General features: G+C 37.3%; 2 protein-coding genes across 7 annotated transcripts in view; one reads left to right on the forward strand and one right to left on the reverse strand.

Moving 5' to 3' along the window:
• Positions 1-17,485, reverse strand: part of gigyf1b (GRB10 interacting GYF protein 1b) — a 30,689-nt gene extending 13,204 nt beyond the window's left edge. Inside the window, exons 1-17 of one of the 6 annotated variants that reach the window (XM_079803762.1) lie at positions 17,208-17,485; positions 13,376-13,849; positions 13,171-13,234; positions 11,766-11,895; positions 11,558-11,653; positions 11,351-11,399; positions 10,763-10,865; positions 6,169-6,362; positions 5,863-6,080; positions 5,637-5,742; positions 5,294-5,449; positions 5,070-5,194; positions 4,758-4,989; positions 4,496-4,662; positions 3,345-3,442; positions 3,158-3,255; positions 2,996-3,069 (exon numbers count right to left, since the gene is read on the reverse strand). In XM_079803762.1, the coding sequence (XP_079659888.1) occupies positions 2,996-3,069; positions 3,158-3,255; positions 3,345-3,442; positions 4,496-4,662; positions 4,758-4,989; positions 5,070-5,194; positions 5,294-5,449; positions 5,637-5,742; positions 5,863-6,080; positions 6,169-6,362; positions 10,763-10,865; positions 11,351-11,399; positions 11,558-11,653; positions 11,766-11,895; positions 13,171-13,205 (1,881 nt within the window). In that variant the 5' untranslated portion in view covers positions 13,206-13,234; positions 13,376-13,849; positions 17,208-17,485. Of the gene's footprint in view, positions 1-2,995; positions 3,070-3,157; positions 3,256-3,344; positions 3,443-4,495; positions 4,663-4,757; positions 4,990-5,069; positions 5,195-5,293; positions 5,450-5,636; positions 5,743-5,862; positions 6,081-6,168; positions 6,363-10,762; positions 10,866-11,284; positions 11,400-11,557; positions 11,654-11,765; positions 11,896-13,170; positions 13,235-13,375; positions 13,850-17,207 lie in introns of all 6 variants that reach the window. The other 5 variants (XM_079803761.1, XM_079803758.1, XM_079803763.1 and 2 more) reach the window with 5 other exon arrangements.
• Positions 17,486-18,779: 1,294 nt separating this feature from the next.
• Positions 18,780-20,325, forward strand: LOC307119160 (endonuclease domain-containing 1 protein; the record flags this gene model as incomplete). Its single annotated transcript, XM_079805239.1, has 2 exons — positions 18,780-19,070; positions 19,729-20,325. The coding sequence occupies 2 exons, from the start codon at positions 18,780-18,782 to the stop codon at positions 20,323-20,325; spliced, it is 888 nt and encodes a 295-aa protein (XP_079661365.1).
• Between the last annotated feature and the right edge of the window lie 591 nt (positions 20,326-20,916).

The raw sequence follows: 20,916 nt of genomic DNA on the forward strand, positions 1-20,916 counted from the left end.
AACAGCACTACATGGCGACGCACTTACCCACAATGCTATCGGCACCGACAAGTCTGTTACACTCGGAGTCAAAACCTCTATGTAGGCTATCTAATATTTAGAAATCCTATATTAAAATAATGCCTTTTGTGTCCTTAACGATCAAAATGCTAAATCAGTCACAATTTTTTTAAAGGATTATTAATTTACCCAAAAATGAAATTTCTATCATAATTTACTAACCCTCATCTCATTCTAAACTAATAAGACTTTTGTTAATCTTGGAAATCTTGGACACATGAAGATATTTAAAGGATTAGTTCACCTTAAAATGAAAATGTCCTAATCATTTACTCACCCCAATGCCATCCAGAATGGCAACCAACTCAGTTGGTTGCTCAAAAACTTAATTTATCTTTCACCGAAGAAAGTAAGTGATGGATATCTTGGATGGCATTGAGGTGAGTAAATGATTAGGACATTTTCATTTTGGGTGTACTATTCCTTTAAGAACTCCACCATCGACTCTGCTTTATCCTCAAACCCAACTTGCTTTCTCAAACTACAAAGTGCTGTGTTAACCACTGTTGAACTGTGAAAAGGAAGGAACACACAGGTCTGACCTTTACTGCCATAGCTCGGCTACAAGCTTTTCATTCATTGAAAAAAACGATTGTGTATATATTTATTATATATATTTAGAAATTATTAATTTTATATTTAGAATATGAAATAGGGACAATAGTCTGGAAATATAAATATTTTTCCATACTCTGATTTATTTTTTCCATACTTCTCCAGACCTGGAAATTACTCAAATCAAATTCCATACTTTTCCATACTTTTCCAAACCCCGTAGGAACCCTGAGGCTAGTGTGAGTGGTAGTAATACCAGACGTAGTTTTGGTATTGAGTTCAGAGTCCACTTGCCTTGCGTTCGCAGATGTGAAGTGTTTACATTTACATTACATTTACATTTATGCATTTGGCAGACGCTTTTATCCAAAGCGACTTACATTGCATTCAAGGAACACATTTTACATTTTTCTCAATTCTTGCTTTCCCTGGGAATCGAACCCATGACCTTGGCGTTGCTAGCGCCATGCTCTACTGTTTGAGCTATAGGAAAGCTATGTTTCCCCCTATTACATCAACAGGGTGACCATCTTCGATTAAGTTTCCCTCAGGACATTTGTAAAAGCCAAAATATGACCACACCTCAGATTTGGTCCTTTTAGAAGGCTGAACAATCCCCCGAGTGCTGTCACTGCCTTCTGCCATTTCTTCTCATTCAAAAAACAACATTGCGCCTGCACCAGATTGACGCTGACTGGACAGGATTCACCGCGCGTTTTCAAAATCATGATAATCATGAGCGGTTTTAATGATAATTAATTTTTAAACGATATTACTAACCGTCAGTACATTTTATCGTGGTTTATCGTGAAACCGGTAATCGTTCCATCCCTATTTGGTTTTTACGCCAACGCTAGGGTATGTTTACAGTACATCTCGCATAAACTAGTAAGCTTCATCCACTAGTCGACATTGTCAGAAGCCATCAAGTAATCAAATGTCCAATAACCACAACTTTATATTGACAAGTTTGTTTATCTTAACTCAAACCAGCCAGCGAGCCATGACTACAACCAAAAAGAGTATGTGGCAGGAGGACAATGACAGTGAATAGACTACATTATTTTTGTCTTGTTCAAATATAGATTTAAATGTTGTGAGTACAGATCTGTTACCATTTTTACTGTTGAAGACATGTGACATGGTATAGGAGGATGCTTGTTGTATAATAGGCTAGGCTAACTGTTAAAATTAATTTTATTAATACATGCATGCACATGTTGTTCGATGTCAAAGGAGAAGCTGTTAAGGTTATAATGTTGCATGTCAATTTACGGGTTATTTTGCCTATGTAAAATACAAAATGAAACCCGTTATTATAATGTTTTTACAATACATTTAAGACAATTGTTGCAAAAATTGGGCTGTCAATTAATAAACACTTTTTGACATTATTATTTTTGTCTTTTCAAAAGACATTACCCAAATTAATAGAGTACTTGTGGTTTATGTTATTGTTAGTAACCGACTAGGAGAAATCAGTAGTTGTGCAACCCGTGGTGTACAGTACATGTTACATAAATGCCATAATCAGAATAGTACACATGCAGCCAGATTTTTGTAAACACATTTTGTCCACAGTTGAAAATGGTCAGAATAAAAAGGATGATATGAAACAAGAACAGCAACAAACTACTGGAGATGTGTGCGAGACATCTGCAACTCTACTTACTTTACTCTAGTTAAAGAGTACAAATTAGGGCTATCAAACTTAATTTAGGTATTTTTCAGTTTAACGCAATTAACACAGCATCTGTTTTTTTCCATCATCCTTTGGCTAGCATTACATTACGGCCTGGTTTCACAGACAGGGCTTAGATTAAGCCAGGTAAATTAGGCCTTAAATAAATTAGGATATTTAAGTAGCTTTTATAAATGTTCCTTAGAAAGAAAACATTACTAGTGTGCATCTCGAGACAAAACAATGGCACTGACATATTTTAAGATATGTCAGAACAAGTTGCTTTCAGTTAAAAACGCTCAAACATGTATTTTAGTCTGGGACTATCTTAAGCCTCATCTGTGAAACCGGGGGTATGTGTAAATGTGAAATTATTACAATATAAAATATATTAAGAACTTTAATGTTAGGTGTGATTAATCACGCTTGGTTATTATTGTTTTTTTTTCCCTGATTGACAGCACTAACAAATATATTTTATCAGTCATAATTAAGGAATACACAAGGGTCCAGGTTATGTGCTCGGTTGTACACATTTGCTAAGCATTCAAGTCAAAACTGAAGTTATAATTTGCGCTTTAGTCATCATTGAACCCTTGATCAAAACAAGACCAGTAAACTTTAGCAGGACTGACTGCTTTACTACAGCATATGTTGAATGGCAATTTTGAAAAGTTGAAGATTATACAGGTTGCCTACTTTCTGCAAATGTTCAAGAGTTGGACCCTGAGCGGAGTTACTCATGGTTAAGTCCCACAGACTGGTCTCACCACCTAAAAAGACAGAAAAGCCAATGGTATGACCAATAGGACTTCACAAAATAAAGTGGCTATTACAAAGCATCAATGCAGCTTGTAGTACCTGACTGCTGAGAGACTGAGGTAGGCATGTCCCACAAGGGCCCGGTGTCTGGCACTGACATGGACCTGTTCATCGCAGGCATCCCAGTCTCCCCACACCTGAGACAAACACATCGCTCACAATCACAAACCCAAAACACGTGTATATACCTGGTCAGCTGATGCATTAAATCGCAAGGGCTTGATACCTGTTTGTGTGCTGAAATCTCATCTGAAGTTGTTGGTACAGGGCTGCAGTGGCAGCTTGTTCCAATTGTTTCTTCAACAGCTCCTGGTCCATGTTCCCCTAAAGCAACAGAAAAACAGACTAAAAAGTTGTACTTCTATCCAACTTTAATATTTTAAACTATCTTTTTTTTTGGATAGTGGAGAACAGTAAGAATATGATGGTGAAGGGCAGGAGGATATGGGATCGCGAAGGAACCTTGAGAAGGGAATCAAATTGGGTTCCCCATAACACTACCACGATATGTCGAAACACTGTCCACAAGGTTATATCTCCAACAACTACTTGAATATTTTATAAAAGCAATAAGCAACCTAGGGTTGTGCTTGATTTCACCATGGATAAGGGTTTAAGAGTCCTTAACCCTGTAAAGCTGACTATCATAATTAATACACACATTTCTAGGGAAATAATTTATCAAATTATACGTTTTTAGCCAGTGAAAAAGGACTTAGCATTATTCCAAAAATGTCCACCCATAGGTCATGAAATATTACTAACAATATTGATAAAGATTTCACAGCAAAAAGACGTGTATTCCAAGACAGACATTTACTGGAGTGAAGCAACTTAGGTCTACTTGATCATTCATTCATCTTTTTTTCTTGTTAAAATGGGAGTATCAAATATGATACAACAGGCTTTTGATGAACATTTCACTTAATAAACATTGTATTGTATTGCATTATTTGTTTTGCTTCCCAATATGATATTTATATGTAGTCTGTTATAAATATCTCATTGATTAACATCACAAGCTATCAGATTTTCATCTTACTTTTTGGCCATATAAATATATCTGCAGATTTTTGCAGAATTTTCTCAGTCTGACTAAAACTCATTCTCCTATACCTTACTAAATGAGCAATACAATCCTGTGTATCAAATAGGATGCTCAAAAAAAAAGCATTTTTCCGAATTTGTTGGTTCAATAAAGGTTCAACATACGATCCATTTAAAAAAAAAAAATCATTTAAACTACGATTTCATATGTCAGCTTTACAGGGTTAAAAATGGTCAAATCTTTCTAACACAAAGCCCTGAAGGACTTCTTGATAATACATGGCAAAAAGTTTCATGTAAACCTTGTGTGAATAATTTACTGTTCCTTACCAGAAGCGGGGGAGGGGAGGGGCCAGGAGAGAAAGGCACACGTCCCCACATCTTGATAACTTCACCCAAGGGCTGAAATCCCTCATCACAGCCACGTTTGACCAGCAGGTTCATGGCGAAATACCCCGCTTGAAACCACTCGCACATCTCCACTGTAGTGAAAGGACCTGAAAGAGACAACCATGACAGCTCAACATTTTACGCTGTAATGAAAACACACAAAACCTCCACTTACGATCAATGATGTGGTAGTGAGCATTACCTTGAATCTCCCCTTGAGGGTCTTTGTAGAACCACTTCATTGCAGATTCGTGGGACAGAGGCAGAGCGCTAGCGGAGTGCGAGAGAGTGTGTGAGGTGGAGTGAGTGTGTGTGTGGGTATTCGGGTGTGTGTGAGTGTGTGCCACATTGATGTGGCTATCCTGAAGAGCTTGAGTGAAACATTCCTCTTCAAGGGATGTGTCTTGCAGAGACGCCACCATTTTCTCAGCCTCCTTTAAAAGACAGACCTATTTTTACTTTGAGTTTCTATCATAAGAATGGAGAGCTACAAAATAAGCAAACACACACTGACCTGCTGAAGGTGCTTCATGCCATCTTCCTCCTCGGTGTCTCCCCCTACTGTTGGAAGGTCAGTACCAGTGGTTGAGGGAGGAGAAGAGCTCTGCGTCTGAGGTGTGCCAAGTGCTGGAGCTGTATCTATAAGAACAACAGCAGTCTTAGTGTGTTGCGTTGCAAGTTCTTCGAACAAAAAGGGAAAAGGCTCAAAAAGTGAATACAAGAGAAAGGAAAGAGTACCTTCAGCTGGATGGGGTGCAGGTTTGGAAGGAGGAGGGGCTATGGGTTTGGGAGTCTCTTGCTCTGAAGGGTGCAGTGAAGGAGGAGCACACACAGCATGAGGAGATAATGACTTCCTGTCTCCATCACACACAGCTGTTGGCTCACACTCTTCTGCTAAAATAAGAAACAAATTTAGAAAAAGAAAAAAAAGTGAGAAAACATTTCAGCATATCTGTTCATAATGCTAATCTTGGTCAGAGCAGGTCAGATGATGCAGAACAGAGGGCAACAGCCACTTCCTGTTAAACGTGCCAGATACAGGATCAAATCAAATGAGCTTCTAAAATATGCGTTCTCTTACGTTTATCAGCAGGGCTATCTGTCTTCTCCTGACTACTCTCTTCTTCCTCCTCCAGAGCCTCAAATTCCAGTTCCTGGTCTTCGGGGATTGCATCTCTGGAGCTTTTCTGAAGGGTCACACAAACCTCATTTAATATATTTGTTTTACTTACTTAACAGACATGTGCAAGAATACATCTTAAATTGAATTGAATACTTTCAAGTGTCACCCTGAAACAGAAGCAAACCTTGATGCACATGAAGGCTCCAGAAGAATCAAAGGTTCCCATCTCCCCCTCTTCTTCATCAGTGCACCACTCAGGCAGGCCATCTCGATCTTCCTCTCCTCCCTCACTTCCTGCCCTTCTCCGTCCTCCTTCTCCCTCTCGGAAGTCAAAGTCAAACTTCCTACGCCTGCCTTCCCCAGTAGCATGATCCCGCCAACCTGCTGAACGAGGACCCCCGTCTAGATGAGAGAGAAGACAAGTTAAAAAAAAGAATTAAATAACTTTAATATTTAAATAAAGGAAAAAAAAATCAACTAGTCAACGTACCTTCACGACGACCTCCGGCAATCCTCCAGCTTCCTCCAGGTTCTGCTCCATCTTCTTCCTCCTGCTCCTCTCGGAGCGTACGCCAGTTATCGCTGTCTGAGCGTGCATAGTCCTTCCTTCCTACAGCTCCGCCATCCTCAAATCCACCACGCCCTCCTTCACGCCTCACAGGCTTCTCAAAGCGCCGCTCGCCTCTAAAACATCAAATATTATATTAATGATCACTCCAAGAGAACATGAACATCTATATCATATCGCGATATGATAAAACACGATTTCCTAACCGCAAAGGCTGCGATTACAGTCTGGTCACGTGACATGCGAGAGTAAAGTTTGCAGAAGCAACTTGGCACGTTACACATATATGCCTGGCCTAAAAGGGGAAAAAAACTGTTTGTGTTTGATCTATCTAATATTGTGTTGTTCATACTATAGGCTACAATAGAGGTGGGAGAAAAGATTCTTCTCCAATGATTCTGGATCGATTCTAAGCTTAGATTTTAACTACAGGTGCGTGGTGGCGCTGCGTGTGTTTAAGAAACACCCGTATTCTGATTGCTTCCATTATCTCTCTCTTTCTCTCTCTCTCACACATACACACAATCACACACGAACCATAAAATAATATTTCATAACGTCCAGAAAGGTTGACGGCGCGAATCGCAATGACATTTGCAGGCTTCTTTGCACAGGATAAGCGCTGTGAGAAACTTAGCTTTGATGTCACGCTTACAGAGTGTGTTCTCGCCCGCCGGTATTTTCCTTACAAACGCTCAACGAAGGCTTCATTCATGTCGTTAGGAATGCAGTGTGCTTGTATATTAAAAAATAAGTAACTCACTGACAGAAGGTTTTCTATTTCAAATGCTCACGCGGCGCTTTGTGAAGAGTGCTCGCGAGCACGCGTCTGTGTGAGTCTCAAAATGCTTTTATGACGCAAAATTTATGTAAACACCGTCAGTAATGTCTTAATGAATTAAACAGACAGGGCAAAAACATCTTATCTTATATTTCAAAAGAGTTCTGTGCATTAGTGCGAATGCAGGTCTCCCGCAGTCTATGATGATGTCTTGATTAATAATCAAACAACAGTAAAGCTGAGAAAGAGAAAAATCACTCACAGTTCAGACACTCTTAAATACTGAAAGCACTCTTTGTTCATTGCTTGTAATATGTTTTTTGTTCCTCTTTATGATTTAATAGCTTATGTTTTGCAGCTATATTAGTTTATATATTTAAAATTATTAACATGCAATTGTTTTAATTAAAATGTTATAATGTCCTAGTTATTTTAAAAAGCTTATAATTACATATATTATGATAAAAAACATTTTAAGTTTTTAATAATTTAATAAGATTAATTAATAAGGAAAAAGGTCAAGAATTGTTTTGGAATCGGATCGTGACTCCCAGAATCGTAATCGGATCGTGAGGTACCAATTCAAGATTTCCACCATTACTATACAATGATGTATTGTTGAATAATACAGAAGATAAAGAGTTTAAAAAATAATCGCTTATTAAATCGCAATCGCAATATTGGTTTAAAAAAAAAAAAAAAAAAAAAAAAAAAAAAAAAAAAAAAAAAAAAAAAAAAAAATCGCAATTCGTTTTTTTTCCAAAATCGTTCAGCCCTAGTTTATAATGCATGTTATGAAACATTAGGGGTGCAACGACATTCAAACTTGAACTGAAGTGTGTGTTGTTTCTGCACCATATGTGAGCAACACTGATTTTGAATGTCATTGTTTGTCTGGAGCTGCAGTGCTGTTGGCAACTAACAACGAACTCTTGCTTGTATTTACTCTTGTGTACTGCATGTAAATTATTTTGTGCTTCCTTGTCGTTCGTTCATCTTTGCTTTTTTTGTGAAGATTTTGTTCCGCTTCTGCTACAATAAATCGGCATTCACTCTTGCATTGCATGTTAAATGGAGGCCAGCCAGTGAGAGTTGTGCTGTAGAGTTTAGATTCTCTGCCCGAACTTGACCCGACCGATATTTCCCATCTCTATCCTCGGGCCGGGCCCTTAATCAAGCATTTGTGTTTTTTTTATCATTACTTTACTAGCCTAATTGGATGGGCAGAAAGCTATGCCATAATCAGATATAATATATATATGCAAAGTAAGAACTAATACTACAACTAAGAAACAAATGTGTACAAAGTTGCACAAGTCAGGATTAGCCTAAAAATGCGTGTTAAACTCACAGCACATGCAGTGATGAAGCGTTGCATTCTGAACAGAAACACTGAGACGCCAGTCATTAGCTGCTCGCGTGAACAGTGCGCATTGCTTAACTATTTATTTTCGTTTCGAATGGTTTTGTTTAAAATGAGACATTTCAAGCTTTCTATACACAGATTTCTCATGTCTGTGAGGCAATAGCCTGCTGAGTTTTGGTTTATTTATGAGCGCTCCAGTTCATGTGCAATGAAAGTGATTGCTCCGATGCCTTCATGTCACGATTATTGTCAGCTATAGCCTATTTGCTTCTTATTTATTAAATCCAGGCAATTGGCAGATGAATAGGGTTGGGTATCGTTTGGGTTTTTTTCGATTCCGGTGCCAAACCGATACTTTTAAAACGGTTCCGGTGCCTAAACGGTGCCTGAACCGATACTTTTAAATAAAAAAAAGGCCACAAAACGAGGTGGATGATTTATTTATTTATTTTTTTTTTTAAATTGAACCATTTATTAAAAGTTTAATGTATACTTAAATGTATGAATATAAATAAATACAAAACACAATTGACTTATTTACAAATTATTATTGACTTATTTATAAATTCACAGTAAAACCTAAGCCACCTAACCCAACTACAACAAGCCTAATATAACTCTAAATAACAGTTACAGTTATAACAGCAGTCGTCTGTATTCTTGCTCTGCTACAAACCAGCTTCGAGCTTCAGCTTTATTTTGAAATATGATCATATTCTCTGGCTAAATATTTTAGAACGCATGGCCTTAATGTTTCCATGGCGACGCGTGTTACTCACATGACACACAGCAGGCGCAATAGCGCTGACAGCTCAGCTGTATCGGGTTTATTTCGTTTTTTTTTTTTATTCAAAATATTCACAAACTTCTGTGTCACGAACTATCTGATGTTCAAATGTGTGAGTGAATGTGTGTTAGTTGATCTATAAAGCGCAATGGGCGGCGCCATGTTAGTTTGTGCCTCAGAATCGGATCTGTCGGATTTACAACACTTGAGTTCATTCTTGTCTCACGAAATACATGAAAGTAAGTGACCAGTGAACTGGAAGAAGAATAGAGTAAACTTTATAGTTACTATATAATGTGCATGTATCTGATGTGAATAAAACACAACGTTAGTCAAATTATAACCGTCTGAAAGGATTGTCATTGCCGCTTCCACAGACATCAGTGTGTGTTTTTTGCTAGTAGCCTATATGAGCATTTAAATGTCTGAAACCTGAAATAAACATGATGTGGTTGAAAACACTGAATAGTTAACGTCATGAGTTGTGATGTGACGAGCGCTGAGCGTCTGTCTCTGGCTCAGCCAAAGCGTGAAAGCACGTTTGAATTTTGGCACCGAAATGAGGAACCGAAATCTGCGTTCTGAATCGGTCTGGTACATACCGGTTATATAAGTACCGGTGCCATATTGGAACCGGGTTTCGGTACCCAACCCTACAGATGAAACAGATTAAAATTAAGATACAATTTATACAAAACGATACTTAATGAAGAGGTCAAAATCATTTCTGACCCACTCGCATCTTTGCACTTTTCATAATCAGATGAAATTTAAAAATAACATTACAATATTTAAACATAAATATGAAACAAAATACATTGTTTAATGGTTACAACAAGTATAGTAGGCTACAGTACAGATAAATGTCATGTCTGAGTGGAATTTGAGCGAACGTCATTTTACCGGTGGCGAGCGGTTCATGAGTGGAGCGCTGGCATAGAGCGGATTGTTGAAGTGAGCGTCACACCAGTCCGCTTCGCTTATTACAGGCTCTCTCATCAGAACACCCACGTATTAAAAAATGGTCAGGTTTAAATCAGGCTCGGGCTCATAATTACAGTTAATGTGTTAGGCCGGGTTTTGTTTTTTTGAGCCCGATCTAAGGTCTATTGTGCAGGCTGATGACCGCTAGAAAATGCAGTGTTCACTGTTTAGCGTCCTTGTTCAGCGCACCCCCCTTGCATGTCACCGATCGGGGTTCGAGATCGACTCAGAGCAGGGCAGTTAAAATTGTTGAGTGAGCTTTGGAGGCGGAGCAATGAAGAGAGGGGTGTGTTTGTTTGGGTTGATTTCAAACATCAACAATGTTCAGAAATTACCCCACCTTTAAGAAACTTTTAATTATAATTTAATTAATTTAAAAGACAGAGACACAATTTATTCAGTAAACCATTTTTTTTTATGTTAACAAACTATTTTATGTCTAGTTTTCTCCCCCCTGCAGTAATCCCGAACCGCGACTTTAAAACTGAAGTACATACCGAACCGTCCGTTTTGTGTACCGTTACACCCCTAATAAACATTTTGATATTCAGATAGATGTGCATTGTATATTACACTTACAAATTACTGTAAAACCCACCTGTCATCCCAGCTCTGGCTGCGGTGCATCTCTCGTCCTCGTCCAAATCCGACCTCTTCATCCACACTTCTTTGGTAGAATCCGCCCTCTCCTCTGCCTCTCCCTACAGGAAAACAAAAGATTATTAAAAAGTATTTTTAAATATTGTTCCATTTGCAATATTATATAATATAAATTACATTTATATACATTACAATTATATATACATAGGAAATGTATTATATAGTATTTAATAACGTTTTTAAATATTATGTAATACATTTCTTGGGAAGAGGTGGAATGTGACCTTGACATTTCTTTGTAATTATTTCAACAACAAAAAAATGATGAAGAAACTTATGTAGCTGGAAAGACGATCTTCACTGTAGTTACACACACAGACAAACAGACACAAAACAAATCTAATCATGGAATTGCTGCACTTGCAACACAGAATTTGAAAAAAATTGCCATTTTTAAACAGGTTTTTCTAAGCACTCGCCCCATCAGCTAAACAAACTCACACCAATGGTCACAACCCACCTCGACCTCCTCGAGTGCTTCCACGCCCTCTAGCTACACCTGTTGGTACAGTTCCACCTCCTTTACCCATAAGCCTTAGCACAGCCACACTGTTCACAGACATGGAGAAGTTTCTCTGAAAGATGAGAGAAATTAAATGAAAAATATGAACAATATATTAAATATTTACAATGAACAATATTACTCATGTCATCCAAAAAAATAAATGGATGAAATTAGATCATTGTGACAATTACAAGAGGCATCAGTGAAGGCAGAGAAGCGAAGACTCACCTGCTCCTCCTCAGTCAGGGGCACCAAGGCCAACGGCTGCTGAGGCTCATCCTGCAGGATAGCAGCTAACTCCTTATCCTGCATGTCCTCAGGGATCTTAACACGCAAACGAAATCTCAAGTTAACTATGTAATGGCAAAACACTTATTGACTACTACAATCAATAGAATCTTGAGTTATACTGGCGACCTGTGCGCGAGTCCCTCACCTTGTTATCTTTGACATAAAGTGCTAACATCTCCTCGCGGCCATAGCGGTAGTCGGCCAACTTGGACTTTGGCATTGCAGGGGAAGGGGGAGGGGACGTCACACTCCCCCCTCTGGATAGTGCACGAAGCCTGAAGAAAGCAGAAAATGTCGTGACTAGTTTCATCACGCATTTAAACACAAATAATTATTCTGGATTCAATATTGTGTACAAGCAGAAAACGAGGAGAGATTGATTTTTTTATTATCTAAATTTTAAATAAATAAAAGATCACAAATTATACAGAAAAGGGAAACATCGGTTTCCTCCTGCTGCCACTTAAAGGGGAAGTAAGCCAGAAAAAAAAAAAAAATATTCACCCACACTAGAATGTGGCAGTTCATAAATTTTCAGCACACTATGCCAATAAGAGGGAAAATCAGATTATCCAACACATTTTTTTGTGTGTTTAAAGTAGTTCACTTTAAAATGAAAATTACCCTATGATTTACTCACCCTCAAGCCATCCTAGGTGTATTTGACTTTCTTCTTTCTGATGAACATAGAGTTATATTAATAAGTATCCTAACGCTTCCAAACTTTATAATGGCAGTGAGAAGTCAAAAAAGTGCATCGATCCATCATAAACGTGCTCCACACAGCTCCGGATGGGTTAATAAAGGCCTTCTGAAGCGAAGCGATGGGGTTTTGTAAGAAAAATATCCATATTTAAAACTTTAGCGTCTTCTGTATTCAACTTACAAAAAAGCGTAACTGCTGCGACGTATGATGTCGGACTGCGAGAACTGCGAGGGGCGTTATGCACTTTCTGCGTAAGTTGAATACGGAATGCGGTCTGGTGGAAGCTAGATATTTTACTTTATAAAGTTTTAAATATGGATATTTTTTTAAACAAACCCTATCGATTCGCTTCAGTAGGCCTTTATTAACCCCCTAGGAACCGCATGGCGTCAGGATATTTATAATTATATAACTCAGATTGTGTTCATCAGAAAGAAGAAAGTCATATAGACCTAGAATGGCTTGAGGGTGAGTAAATCATGGGGTAATTTTCATTTTAAAGTGAATTACTCCTTTAGCAGGGCAAGACAATTGTAACTATGTACCTCAGTCATATTTCTAGCTGTGCTGCATTAGTTCAGATCAGATCAATGGAAGAAAAAGTTTGTTCTTCCAACATACTGTCAAAAAGTCAAAATATTTAATATCTCAATCATCAAACTGATAATGTGTGAAGTGTAAAAACACTTTGCAAGTGTCATATGCAAGTAAACATTGGTTTAGGCGAGTTACTGGTTAGAGGGCTAGAAAAAGTTTCTTTAGGTAAGAGTTTATTTCCATTAATGGAGACAAGAAAGAAGAGCACATTAAATTGAAGTTATACCGTCTGATATGCATATATTACCATTCTGGACCGAAGTTAAGTGTCTCAGCAGTCATATTCTGTGTGTCCAGAGGGCTCAAGGTTTCTGTTATTAAATGAGAAATCAAAACAAAACTAAGGTTTCTGAGTATCATTTATCAATCAGCATACACACATTGAAATATGAGATGTTATTAATATTAAACAATAAGACAAGCCTGTTATGGGGGGGGGGGGGGGTGCTTACCTTGTCCAAAGAACAGGACTGTAAAGGACCAGGATGAACGGGGGGAATGAGGTGGAACCTGTCAGAACCTGTACAGTGGTTCTGTGTGCTGAGGTGGACTTCGTAATTCTAAACTCTGTATGAATATTATAATAGCTGCCAGTTTTAGGGAGATAAAGGCTGATGAATATCTAGCCAGATATAAGAGCTCCAAAAGATGGCACACCACCCTAATGTGCCAGTAACTTCAGATCTTTTAAAAAAAGATTCAGCAAACTGAAAACACTTCAGAGAGAAAAAACACACTATGATTAAGAATTTGTGGCAGCATAAATAACAGCGACTGCTGTTGGACAAAAACGTTCAGGGCAATTTGTAATGCCGTAACTAACTATTGCTGGGTAACTCTCCTCTCAATTCTTGATCTCTTATTTATATTCAGAAAATTTGTGAGTTCTTTATACATAGGCAAGCCTTCAGCTCCCAACTCCACACCTGCAGAGAAAAAATAAATTACAGTCAAACGGACTGCTTATAGGGCAAATATAACATGCTTGTTTAAAAAGACAGAACCAGGAGTGTTATATTTAAATTAACTTTTTTGGTAGTTTACATGAATAATGGTAGTTCAAGCAATAACAAGTTACAGTGTCTTGCAGTGAACTGTTGTTCATCATATAAAACCATTTTCAATAACATTGTCGCAATTGTTATTCATCAAGTTATGGCCTCATGTTTTTTTTTTTTATTAAATATCTTATATTCATCTTTAAATCTTAGTACGTACTTCAACTTAAGGTTATTTTCAGTTCAACGTTTTTAATTTTCATTTAAGTTTTTCCATCTAATATATTTGGATATTTTCAGCTTTATTTCAACTAAATAATTTTAATGATTGGAATCACTTTGAAAGGGAAAATACAGTTATGTGCAACATGTGCAGCTCAAGTCTGACATATAAACTACATAAAATTATAATGAGAACACGACTGTAATAGAACGCGTTTGTTGAGGGAAGAGTGCGTCCAGCATAGTCAAGTTTGCTTGTGCATTCGCAGCCTTTTGTGCCATTGTAAGTTGTAATATTAATTTTTTTCTGTTTCTAATCTCATATAGGATGCGTTTGGTTGAGTTAATTAACGATGCAGTAAAGCGCTTCATTCTACTGGTCTTTAGTTTCAGTGCGCGCATTTCAAACAGAAATCCACAGCATTAATAACTACTGGGACTGTCATATACATAACACTAATGAGAAATTTTTTATAATAAAACATTGCGTTTCAGCACGCTGTTGTGGGAAGAGCGCCTCCACAGCGCATTCGCATCACTTTAAGCATATATAAGTTGTAATATTAAGTTTATGTAGTATAAACATCGGATTAATCTCATAAAGGATGTGTTTCTTTGAGTTAATAACCTGCAGCGCTTCATTGTACCGGTGTATCTTCCTTAGTTTCAGCATGCGCTCTCAAACAGGGGAAGAGCGCATCCACAGGAGTTATAGGCCTTCTGACTATGTAACTTAGTTCACCTGTGCGTGATTTTGTGCAAATATAAGTTGTAATATTATATTTATTATGTATAAATATCTGATTGTTCTCATATATGATGTGTTTAGTTGTTAATTAAACTTCTAGCGCTTCAGTTTACGGTTGTTCATTCTCTTCAGCGCATGCAGCTCCAACAGCAATGTTATTTTGATAGACTAATATTAAAGATGTTTATTATTATTGTAATATTAAACTTTTTGGCTTTTTTTCTTAAAACCATTTCCTTAATGTCTGTGCGGAGGCTATTTCATTCATGGCACAGGCATTTTGTCCAATGACTTGTTTACATTTTTAGGTATTTTATTTTTATTTTTTGTTTGGCAATATAATTTTCAGTAACATTTTACAAATAATGTCATGTTAGTTAATGCATTAACTGACTAACATGAACACACAGAGAACAATAACCTTTGTTAATGTTAGCAATAATGTCCATTCACAGTGCATCACCTAATGTTAACACACAACTTTAGATCTGAAAATGCTGAGATTAACATGAACTAAGATTAATAAATCCAGAAGAAGTATTGTTCATTCATTGTTGAATAAATCCTAACCCTAATGCAAACAAAAATTAAACCTTATTGTAAAAGTGTTACCATTTTTTTAATAAAGTAAGTTGGCCATAGGAGTGTAAAATTAATTTGAAAAGTTAAGGAATATTACATTGGTTCAAACTAGGCTGCTGCACTGTATATGTTTGAAGTGCTCGGAACATGGTTTTTAATTGTGAGCCTTTTGTTTTTGTAATCAGGCTCTCAAAGTTTATTAAAAATTTGCATTTAGATTTATCAGTCAATATATCGTTATCAGATTTCAAATATGAAGAATTATCGTTTCGGCCAAAATTTCCATATTGGTGCATCCCTAGTACTACATAAGCGTTTTGAACTGCGAGTGGCACTACACTTTTTCGTAAATTGTATACAGAAGGCAGTCTGCCAGAAGCTAGATATTTTACTTTATAAAGTTTTAAATATTAATATTTTTCTTATAAAAACACATCGATTCACTTCAGAAGGCCTTTATTAACCTCCTGGAGCCATGTGGATTTCTTGTATAATGGATGGATGCACTTTTTTGGGCTTCAATTCACTGCCATTATAATATGTGGATTAGCCAGGACATTTTTTAATATAACTCCGATTGTATTCGTCTGAAAGAAGAATGTCATATACACCGATGATGGCTTGAGGGTGAGAAAATTATGGGATAATTGTCATTTTTGGATTAACTATCCCTTTAAGTAAACAGCAAGAATTGAAAAATATTGACCAGTTGCAGCAACTCAAGTATACACTTCATGTTATATGTACAATATAAAATATTAATTTTAAAATTCGAAATGTAACCTAATGTTAACCACTTAATGCCAGATTTATCACTGCTAAATGAGCACTCAAACAACAACAGTCCAAAACTGCTCAGTTTCTCAAAAAGACATAATAGTTGCAAACAAAGTAACGAGCTATTTTGGCAGCAATGACACAAAGACATTTCCCTTTTTCTTAGTTTAATTTATTTTAACAAAATGTACAATTCTAAAATGTGTATCAGCGTTGCTGAGTTTTCCCACTGCTCACAAATGTGACCACCAACAAATATTGTTACCATAACTTACAGTATTTGAAACTTTACTAGTAGAGACACTACAAATATTATAAGCACCACATACGGTAGTTCTTGCTGTATTATGTACATTTATCATGCACACGTTTAAGAAGAGTAACAGAAATTAAACAACTCTTGTGAGAAAACTATTTAGACAAGACGTAAACATGTGCACATAAAATCAAGCTAATCATTATAGCTGAGAACTGCAAAAACAAACTTTTACTGATGTGATTAACTGAAAATTCTATAAGCCAAAAAAGGGACTACATAACAAAACGCAGGTTATAGCTCAACATCCACAAACCTTCCGTGAGAACTTTTCAAACTACAATCTTAACTCCACAAGTAACAGTCCCGCTCCACGCGAGAAAACACTCGCCGCGCTGTTATACAACAAACACGATTGGGACGCTTTCTAGTGAAGGTTAAGAAGTAATCTGTTTATAATAAGCGAAATAAATCTGAGACGTTTTAAGAAAGACCGAGAGCAGGAAACGCAACGGTAACGTCGCAAATATGCTTGCCCTCGCTGCAGGCCTTCGTTACTCCACTACGAGCCATTGGACCATCTGATACAGTGCGATTAGCTCTAATAACATAGATGTGTTATTACCACTAAAATGTGACTTCACCAACCAGTGCACAAAGCACGCTACCCATTGAGAAGTTGAAGATGTTTGAGCACGCACCTTTTCTGCGAGCCTGCTGGCCAGCTAGGCTAAACTAGCCAGCCACTGTTTTCTCCAGAGTTGGATCTTCTTTAAAGAACTCACTCCTTTTGCACGTACGTGCTCCGCAGAATCCAATGGTTTGAACTGGTATGTTTCCGTTTTGATCACTTGTCTTGTGTTTGTTTCGATGTTGAATTGAATATCTATTTTTCCCCGTATCTGCAACGGTCGAAATGAGTTTTTCTGTCTCGCTCGGTCGTCTTGTTGTTTGTGTTTTAAAAAAATGGCTGTTGGATATGAACCACATGAGAAATTCACCCAATGAACCGCGGGGTTCTTCTTCTTCTCTTTGATTGACGGCGGATAGAAAACTAAAATGGCGCATTACTGCCATCCACTGCTAGCGGGCTGCGGAATCACTGGGTTGTGTATGTTAAATATTTGTATTCTTATTTTATTTTTTTAATCATTAATACTATTATTTTTTTCGTCATGGCTTTTGTTGTATGTTATGAATTTATTTAACTACGATTAGGATAAACAAACAACATTAAAGAACAAGATTATAGAGGGAAATTAAAAAATGTGGGATGTTTTTTTTAATGCTGTTTGATATGACGAGTTTAAATTTAAGCCATGTTGCTTTAAAAAAAATGTGGAACTGCTTACTAGCATACTGCTCATATTTACCATATTTCTGCAGCATAAGGAATATGGCGATTAGTCAATAATAACAGTTTTTTAATGCTTTATTTGAACATATAGTTTACACTATATGGCACAACAAAATTAGAACATAATAATTAAGAAAACATGAACAACCAATACTATATCAGATACAGTAACTAAAAAAAAAGGAAGAAGAAAAAAAGGATAGAGGGCATTGCACAAATTAATAAGGATTACTCATTGAATACAGTAAAAAAATAATAATAATAATTGTAGTCAGTGCAAATTGTACATGTTCTGAGAGCTTTTTTGCTGAGCGAGAGTGAAATTGTAAGTAAATAATGTTTTGTCTCAAGTAGTGTTTTGAAAATGTACATTTATGAATATAAAATATACATAGAAAGAGAATTAGGTTTATTATAAAGCAGACATTAGAATCCGCTTAAAAAAACAGTTTTGCGATTAATTGAAAAACCTTGTAAGATAGTAATAGACATAAACAAACTAACATCTTTCCAGAGCTGAAAATATAACTGCACAATCAAAAAAATGAAGAAGAGTTTCAGTGTCATTCTGACAAAAAGAACATTTAGTGTCAAAATCAGATCATTTTTCTTAAGAAAATGTTAGACAGGATAAATGTTATGGAGTAATTTAAATAATAAGCAATAATAATACAGAACCGCAGAGCCTATACATCACAGCAATGTGAGGCCAGCAGTCTCAGGCCAGTGAAGATGTTTGAAGCAGCGCCACGCGCTGGTAAGAAAGTGCAACTGCATGAATTGAGCGTCAGGTGGGGTGAGCGCGGCGGCGAGCAGTTATTTGACTATCATTGCAGTATGGAAAATGAGCACGCTGGGACACTTTCTAAGGAGTTATTCAAAGGAGATTTCTAATGAGAGCGGTGTTTTTAATATAATGGATCGCCGGACTGTTTTGCAGGTGTTTCTCCACTTTCTGCTCGTGACTGTGCGCTCAGAAGTGCAGGAAGATTTTTCAGAAGAATGCCGTGAATTTATGTTTATGGGCACCGCCCCACGGGGTCTGGAGGACCGGTCAATTAAAAAGATCTGTCAGCGTTATAACGGTAAGCCTCGGTATGTCACTCTGTACGATGTGGTGGATCACATCCCGGTGTATTCTGCGTACACTTTCAAACGCTCCGACGGCTCCAAGATGGTCGATGTTCCTTGGATGTATGAGCCTCAGGTAATCAACAGTTTGGTAAACCTTTAGTAAAGTTTTAATCTATAAGCTATTGATAGCTTTGTATTCTCGATGCATAAATAAGGCACAATGTAAATTTTGACCAATTCTCTTCAACGCCCTGCTGAAGAAAAAGTCTTATCTGGTCTGTTGGCTGGTTTTAATAGAGATTTGGACACTACACAAAGAGAAAAATTGTGTCAAAAGCTAACATTTAGGGGTACAACAGCAGGTCACTGGGGCAGTACCCTTAAAAGGACAAATTTGTACCTTTTTTTTTTTTTTTTACCACAATAGTAGTACCATAAGTAAATATCCTTTTAAGTGACAAGTTGTTACCCCTAAAGGTACAAATGTGACACCTTTTTTCTGTGTGTATTCTGGTGGTCAGACTGCCGAACAGCTAAATCCGTTGAATACAACCTTAGCCCAGATGTGAGTCTAATTTAAACCAGCAACCATCTTAGACTGGTTTTAATCTTTGTACCAGTAGGGTAAGTTGGTTTGCCTGTCCAGATGAAAAGTGCCACCTTTACAATCAAGCAATCTTAAGCTGGTTGTAGATATTTTTCCAAATGGTAAATATTTGATGCACCTACTATTTAAATGCTTTTTCCCCTTTACATATATAGGCTATTCACTTGTTTCTCTACTCACACAGCTCTCCACAACATCGGCCTCTGGTGAGATGCAGCCATTCCCTCCAAATGTCCATGACAGTTTATCAGACACCCAGGCCATCTTGGAAGACTACTCGAACACTGTTTATTTCGAGCGAGGCCATTTGAACCCCGATGAGCATCAGGCTCACCCTGATGACAAGGCGGCCACATACACCCTAACCAATGTGGTCCCACAAGTCCGCGAGTTCAACATTGGCCACTGGAAACGACAAGAGCACACCGTCCGCCGTCGACTCAACAACTACTGCCGCGGTACCGCATACATAGTCACTGGGGTCACCACTTCTGGTAGGATGATCCGTAGAGACAACATCGACCGAGTGGCCGTTCCTACCTACCTGTGGTCGGCATACTGCTGCGTAGATTACGATCACAATGCCCCGTTTGAAGAACGATCCAAATTCCCGGCCTTCGCCTCCCACGGCCTCAATGAGAAAGAAGGAACGGAGGTCGTAGAGATGTCTGTGCAGCAACTGGAAGATTTTTTGAAGAGGAACACCTTTGTGGACAAGAAGTTTCAGATTTTCTTTGAGAATTGTGAGCCTAACAATGTCATAATGACAGGCCAGACTTAGGTGTCTTCATCTTGTTAATTCCCTAAATTCATAAACACATGTCTTTCAACTGTACACTACCATTCAAAAGTTTGGGGTCAGTAAGATTTTTGAAAGAAGTCTATGTTCAACAAGGCAAAAATACAGTAAATATAGTAATTTGCTCAAATATGAATACAACCTAAAATAACATATTTTTAATAAATGTAATTTATTCCTTTGCCATCCAAAGCTGAATGTTCAGTATAATTACTCCGTCTTCAGTGTCCTTCAGAAATCCTTCTAATATGCTGATGTGCTTTAATAATACTGTCTTTACTGTCACTTTTGATCAATGTAATGCATACTTGTTGAATAAAAAAATAAAATAAAAAAACTTAACGACCCCAAACTTTTGAACAGTGCTCCGTAGAACCCATAAATCAATACATTGATCTGAAGAACCTAAAATGTAGTTTGGTGTTGCAAAGACCCACTAAAGAACCTTCATTTTTTTAAGAGTGTACTGTAGAAAACTAGCATCAGACCCTGAGGAATATGGCCTTTTGCATTTTACTTAAATGTGTATGTTAAGTAACAAAAAACATATTGGACAAAACACCATTAGATTTT

The sequence above is a fragment of the Gobio gobio genome, assembly GCF_949357685.1.
Source record: "Gobio gobio genome assembly, chromosome: 22".
Lineage (NCBI taxonomy): Eukaryota > Metazoa > Chordata > Actinopteri > Cypriniformes > Gobionidae > Gobio > Gobio gobio.